At 38.9% G+C, this 7,648-nt stretch overlaps 1 protein-coding gene across 1 annotated transcript in view; it reads left to right on the top strand.

The window, feature by feature from the left end:
- Positions 1 to 314: 314 nt before the first annotated feature.
- The window catches only part of LOC146000571 (uncharacterized), a 71,616-nt gene continuing 64,282 nt past the window's right edge, over positions 315 to 7,648 (top strand). Inside the window, exons 1-2 of the mRNA XM_083138322.1 lie at positions 315 to 473; positions 3,174 to 3,310. Coding sequence (XP_082994448.1) covers positions 392 to 473; positions 3,174 to 3,310 — 219 coding nt within the window. The 5' untranslated portion in view covers positions 315 to 391. The remainder of the gene's footprint in view (positions 474 to 3,173; positions 3,311 to 7,648) is intronic.

Raw genomic sequence — 7,648 nt, 5'->3', positions numbered from 1 at the left:
TTTCTTTACTTTGCACCATATCTCTGTCGAGTAATGATGGACTTTCGACAATATCACATCATTATTTAATGTTAGCAACACGAGTCGATAAAATGAAATAAGAAGTTTCAAGCATTGTGCAAAATAAATAAAGAGAATCTAACCGTTGACCTCATTTCAGATGAGCGACATCTATCGTTTTTTTCCTCTAAGTCTGATTCTGTTGCCAAGCATATCTACTATATGGAACTAGTCTGGCCATTTCAGACTCTTTTCTCCTTTTATCGCTTTGTTTTTAAAGAAAGGTGCGGAAAGTAGGGGAAGACCAAAAGAATGGGTCGTTACCATATTATAAAAGGGCCTGTCGTCAGTCAGTCCGTGGTTGTTGGAGGTTGGTGAGCACAACAGCAAAATGACAAAGACTTTGATACTACTCGGGGCAGTCGCTGTGACGCTCGTAGCGACACTCACGGTACCGCAAGACAACAGAGTCGGTAAGTAGCAAAATGTCCATCTTTACAGTGTAGTCAAGGACATAGTGTTGAGTTTCGAACCGAGGACATAAACAGAGATAAACTTCCACAGCTTGTGGAGGATGTCAAAGGTCGTTAACTTATTTTTATAATGTTATTTGTATTGTTATTACAGTGCAGATTCAGGGTAGCCTTGATTATTTATTATTTTCGTGTGGAAGCTTCATAGATGCAGTGGCGTAGCAACGGGTGGGCGAAGTGAGCGATCGCCCTGGGCCTCGCGCTTGAAGGGCCCTCGTGACCTATGGGCTTGACACGACGGAAGAGAGAAAAATAGATGGAAAATGCTATTTTTGTGGACAATTAAAACATTCTGTTTCTATCTGGCTTAAAATACTAGTTTAACGTTGTAATTTGAATGAATACGTCAAATCAGAGGCGTAACATACAGGAGGGTGGACCAGAAAAATAGTAAAAATTATTTTCGTATTTCTCATGTGAAACATTTACACAAAAATTCACGATAACTTGCTTGGACGTTTTTATCCATTTCAAATTCAAATTTTGATTTGCAATTCAAATTAACTGGTACAATTAATGTGCAAAAGTCCAAATGGCTATATTAAAAGAAAAAGTGAAATTAGCTGTAGAAATGATTGTACCAAATATTCCACACTTATGAAGCAAATAACTATCGTTTTAAGATTTGTTGATATTGAAACCGATATTTTGGCGTGCTAGACAGGCTTGTGATTTAGCGCCCTTCCCCTTTTCCCCCCACTACGAAGAATAATACTTTTGAAATAATAAATATAATTATTCCTCATCGTGGTCCTCTCTACCAAGCACCGACATTTTATTTGCGTCATTCGATATTTTCTTCCTATGCCATGGTTTGTGATATTCACATCCGTCAAATTTTGAAATGAGAAAACAAGGAAAAATTCATCGAAAACAATATAGATTATATTTAAAGATTCGTAGATTGCATTTCTGATTTTAGAAAAAAAGTGTAGTTAAGGATATTTCAGTGCCTGAAGAACATCTTTAAAAAAGTACTTTTACTACCACTTTGGTTAATGAAATTTCCAGCAGTGTGCTATAAGAATATACCTCTACCAAGTGTAAATTTCTTTCTCGCATATTATTAAATATCATTCTCGTCAGTAATGTACCGGGTGTCCCAGAAGTCTTTTCCTGATTACAAACTTTATTCATATCCGCTATATGCAAGGTAGAGATGTAAAAGTGGTGCCAAAATGTTGGAAAACTAACCAAGTTCATTTGTTGCAGGTTTGACTAACGTGGCTGTAGTGTAGCAGTGTCAGTGCTCAGAAAACCGGAAATGTTCACAAATCAGGAAAAAGCTCAGCATGTCCTCTGGTATCACGAGACCCGGTCACCAATAACAGTGCAGAGGAACTTTCAAATGTACAGAATTCTTTCGTCTAGAATATCTGCCATCAATAAGTTGGTATTTAAAAAATGGAATTTATCTTCATTCCCAAATCCTGTCAAGTCCAAGAAACATTGTATGGAAAGATGCCACCCGATGTCAAGAGCATTAATTCCGGATTCCTTGGCACCGACACTACTACACTACAGCCACGTTACTGAAACCTGGAACAAAAAAACTTGGTTAGTTTTCCAACATTTTGGCACCACTTTCACATCTCTACATTGCATATAGCGGATATGAATAAAGTTTGTAATCAGGGAAAGACTTCTGGGACACCCGGTATTATTATTATTTAAATATGATAAATTGCTGACGTATCCCTGAAGATTTTGATCGATTCACATTGAGATTTCAAATTTAAAGAACGAATTGGGGAGCCTCGCATTCTAATCTCGCCCAGGACCTCGCGATATGTTGCTACGCCACTACATAGATGTCCTTAGGTACTAGCAGATATTAATAGGATAAACTGACGGAGACGAAACGTGTTTTGCAAACTGTGAAAAGGTATTCAGTAAATATACTAAAGGATCATTTAAAAAGTATATCTCTAGAGATGAATTGGAACTAAAAGCATGTTCATAATTAAGTGTAAGGTGAAATAGCTCAAGCACAATAAATTGAGAAGTAATTATTTTTCTAGCTGTTTTTTTTACATGACACATCCGACAAATAGTAAACTTTAAACTTTACCCGAATTCAGGAATACTTTATCCCTCCGGGGTCCGTAATGTATTCCCAGGGCGAAAATATTTTTAATGTTTCACAGCTACGTTACAAACGTTGTTCGTCAGCGCAAATTTAATAAATATTACTTACAGCAAATAAGCTTTATTCAATCCATGCTTGTTATATATGATTCCAACTGAAATCCAGATATTAAATGATTTTTTGAAAAAATGAAAATCAATGACGTTCAAAATGTATGCTATCAGTATTGCAAATGTGTTTTCTCGCTTTTATTGCCCTGAAGCTTTCGTACACTTCAAATCTTATCTACTGTATCAAGATTAAATTGGGTAGGTGGGGGCTCTCCGGTGGCGTAGTGGCAACATCGTCGCCTTGTAATCAAGGGGTCCCTGGTTCGACAGCCTGTAGAGCCCCATACTGATTCGGATCCCAGTTTAAACCGTAGGTCCAGTCTCGATTAGACTATCTGTGCATAAAGTGGACTTACAATGGGTTAGTAATTTACATGCGACACCTTCCTACCACAGTGTTGCCTGTGTTGTGGATATTAACTTTCCCTAATTTCCTTCCAGTCGCCGATAAGGATCATTTACAGAAACAAAAGACGATCATCAAACTGCTGCATCGTGTTCATCAGCCAAATCATTATGATGATCTTGCCCAGATTGGCAACAGTTACGACATCGAGCAGAACATAGACAAGTACAAGGTAAGACATTTTACCTTCCTTTTTGTTAAGTAGCAGCTGTATTGTCATTGAGATCAGTCCCAACACGCATGTGCACAAAACGTCTCTTGGATTTTCCACATTGCGGCAAAATCCTTTTTGCTGCTAAATTCATGCATTGTTGAAGGTATTTTACACATAGTGATTTTTTTCTTAGTTTCTTCTCCTCCCCTTTTTAAAATCTTCTGAGATCCTGATTCAAATTTACGAAATTTATCCGGGCCCCTAGATATTTCATTGTTTACATAGCCACACGTTCGACTGTTTCAAGAACAGTGGTTTGAAACTTGTTGGCACATTTGCCTAGAGGTAAAATCTGGCAAAATGTGGAAAGGGTTTTGAGGAAGTAAAGTGAAATTATCTGCCTATCTTTATTTCGATTTTACAATATGTTTTGTTTCACCAAGTTTCCCTAAACGGCGGTGGCTGGTAGTTCTGAATTAGGTAAAGGGCTAAGGTATCTCTGAATCAAGGCCGCGCATAGCGGCAGAGAAGGGGAGGAAATCGAGTGGGCACAGCGAAGCAGTACACGCTGCTCGAAGGCTGGTAACTGCAGTCGCTTCACCCCTCCACGCAATCCAGTTCCCTCTCACGTGTTCATTTGTGGAGCCGTCTCGCGTCACTATAGCCTAAGTGGAACCACAAGCAAAAAAAAAAAAACGTGCGCAGGCCCGCGACTCCTGTGCACCGTACTCCCGCATGGAGTGGAGGAGCAGTGGCGCATGCTTTCTTATGGCCCAAGCTGAACGGAAGAAGAAAAAGGCAAGAAGACTTAAGTGGGCAGGCCATGTGGCACAAATGGGAGAAGAAAGAAGAGTTTACAGGATTCTTGTTGGGAAACCTGATGGTAAGAGACCTGTAGGAAGGCCAAGTCGAAGATGGAGGGATAACGTTGAGATGGACCTAAAGGAAATCGGTAGGGATGTAAAAGAGTATATAGATCTTGCTCAAGATAGGGACAGATGGAAGGCCTGTATTGCTGCAGCCATGAACCTTCGGGTTTAAGAAGGCTAGAGAGTTAGTTAGTTATATACTTTAATGTCGAAAATAGGGCTGTTATGAAATCTGTTACGATAAGAGAATTAGAACAACATTCTAGTGTGTCTTGTGTGTGTCAAATCATAATGTTCATTTTAGGTGATTCCAAAATGTGGAATAGTTATATTTCAAGAATCCCGTATTCTTACATTATATATGAAAAATATTGCATAAAACATCGAACATTCCACAAGGATTTAAATATTGGTTGATGCTTTCGGTATTTATTGGAGCGTGAACTTTTCGTTTTATTTCCCATCTTAAAGCAATGGTTCCCTAGGCCCACAAGTCATGTGAAGTTTTGAAGCTTCTTGGTTTTCATTGATTGATTGATTTGGTTTATTTTACTTCAGTTTTCTACCACTTCTGATTAAGTAAAATACCAGAATAGCTGACGACGGAACATAAAGAAGCAGTAGTGAGTATGATATCAACTGATTAGCCTGAGTAAAGAAATTGAGAAGAAAAGACCACTTATCTGCAGTGGAACTAGGCAGGTGATACTGTTGCAAGATAACGCCAGGCTTTACACGGCAAAAGGAACTAATGTAACGATCTGTTTATTGGGTTGGGAAGTTCTGCATCATGCGGCTTATTCCCCTGACGTGGCGCCTTCAGACTACAACTTGTTCCGTGCAGCACCACCTAGTGAATCCCCAAGTCAGAAACCTTCAAGACGTGGAAAATAGCATTGTCGAGTTTATAGACTAACCCCCCCCCCCCCCTTCTCCGTCGTAATATCGCCAGGATATTCGCCAGCTGCCTGATGGCAAAAATGTATAAATTCCAATGAAGATTACTGCGTCGATGAAAATGTAACACTATTTCTTCATGAATAAATATTTTCCTTATTTAAAAAAAGGCAGAGAATTATAATTTGTACATCTAAATATATGAAGTGCAAAAATGGAAAGGGGGAATTTTGTATCTGATAAAGGAAGATTGTACTCTCATGCTGTGGCAACACTGCGTTAACTACAAAGACTGCTGTACCCTCTCCCAACCCTTGATTTGAAGTTACCAGCTGTTTCTGTTGCTTGGGACAGTCTCCGTGTAACCACTAAAGGGAGTATCGTGAATAACAAGTCGTCGCTGGTCGGATGCGATGAATTATTCATGTTCAACAGACCGTGGCGCCCTGTAGTCCATTAGTAATGGCGCTGTGAGGTTTCCATTAATTCATCAAAAGCTGATGACGCCCGTTGAGACCAGCGGTAAAGCTGAGATGTACATTTGTAGCCACTTCGGTCATAACTGGAGGTGTACTTAGATATATATTTACAAGAAAGAATCGATTATTAATAAACATTATTGTTATTAACGACCCTCGGTGGTCTAACCAGGTAGGGTAGGTGTCTGGCTACTCACACTCAAGACCCAGGTTCGATTCCCGCATAGCGGGTGAACCCGAACAGGCGATCCTCCTGCATATGTGCTCTGAGGTTCACTCAGCCTCTCATTGGAATGAAGGCGGCCGGACCGTGGTGCTGATCACGTCACATTCACTATGACCGTTTCAAAAATATACACGTCTATGTCTCAAAGTCATTCAAATCTTGTTTTAAGTCTACTTTATGCACAGATAGACTAATCGGGACTGGGACGACCCACTATGTGCCTTCACCGGATATCAAATCTGGGACCCCTTGATTATAAGCCGACGTCGTAGTTCCATAGTAATTCTACAGTACCAAGGTTTCCCCCTCTAATTCTGGCTAATTTAACAGTGATAAGAAGATATGTCTCTCTTGTCTTGGATATAAAAGAATATAGAAACATAATGTAAGTGTTACGCGCTTCGGAATCTACAGGCCCGGATTCGAATCTTGGGTAAAATACAGATGATCCTAAGTGACTTTCTACCATTTCCTTCTTCTTTCTTGAGCAATCACCTTTGAAGGGCAGAAAAAGCGCGAAATAAAATTACAAAAGTACACACAATTTGTTACTTAAGTTCGGGGAACCCCCAAAATTTTCGTTTCACGGCGCCCCTTAGATTTTTTCCGCGGCCCCCAAGTCAGAATGTAGGCTTATCTAACACTTGCAACGCTCAGTTAATGTGGTTAGGTTGCTTGTATTAAGTTAAGAAATAAATGTATATTTCAAATTCAGAAATATAATATTTTATATATGTAACAATCAAATTATTTCAGTGAAAATATTAGAACATTTCGCGGCGCACACTTTGGAAACCAGTGCTTAGATTCTGGGGTGCGTTTCCTATTTTCTATCCATCAAAAGAATGAAGCCACTGTAAAAAAAACCGTGACCTATTTAAAGTTCTTGCATGTCAATTGGTTAATTCTTAATTCATCTAGTTCCCATATATATATACTGACCGTTTGATTGATTGATTTTGTGTTTTAAGTCCACTTTATGCACATGAAGGCTAATCGGGACTGAACCTACAGTTTAAAGTGGGATCCGAACCACTATGTGCCTCCACCGGGTATTGAACCCGGGACCATATAATGACTGTGTGTTTAAAATTCATCAAATTAGATCACACAACGTTATTGTAATGGCTTAACAATGATTGGTATGGTATCATACGCACTGTATTCCTACGCGCAACAGCTGTTATTGTATTAACGAATAGGATTTATTGCAAGTCACGTTCACTTTGTTCTTACAGTGAACAGAGAATAGGTAAAATTTGGGATAGTTTGTTTAAAGCTCACTTTATGCTCAGAGAGGTTAATCGGAACTGAGTCTGCAGATTGTTTAAGTGGGATTTGAACCATCGTGCAATGTGCTGACATCTGAATTCCTTGAGTACAGGGCGACAGCAACGCTATCTAGGAGGCTTTCATGTTGCCTAGGAATTAGGATGCGAGTCCAAAGAAAGTCTAGTTATGGTACATTTAACTCTATAAAAAATGTAATAAACATAAGGTTGAAATAATGAACAAATCAAGCCTGTGACCTTGGAGAAGGTCATACTCGGCTAACATTGATATCAAGGTCAAATGACAATACTTTGAGATCAAAGGATGAAGTATGCAGATATCATGCGATTTGTTTTCGGTCTTGAGGCTAAATTCCAAATTTACATTAGGGCAACTAGAAGAGGTTATCTATCGTAGATATTTATAAACTCAATAGTTCATTATCCAAGAATATGTGCAACAAAGAATCTAATGACCAGACAGTTCAATATGTAGTGTGATTTTTAGTTTTGTTGTTGCTAGAAGATTAATGCTTATTTGACATGATAGATAGCGCCACATAATTCCTATAATAAATTGATGTGTGGTAGATAAATAAATAGTTGGGTTTTGA

The sequence above is a fragment of the Lepisma saccharinum genome, chromosome 16, assembly GCF_977018435.1.
Source record: "Lepisma saccharinum chromosome 16, izLepSacc3.1, whole genome shotgun sequence".
NCBI classification, from domain to species: Eukaryota; Metazoa; Arthropoda; class Insecta; order Zygentoma; family Lepismatidae; genus Lepisma; species Lepisma saccharinum.
This window is presented reverse-complemented; position numbering and strand designations above follow the sequence as displayed.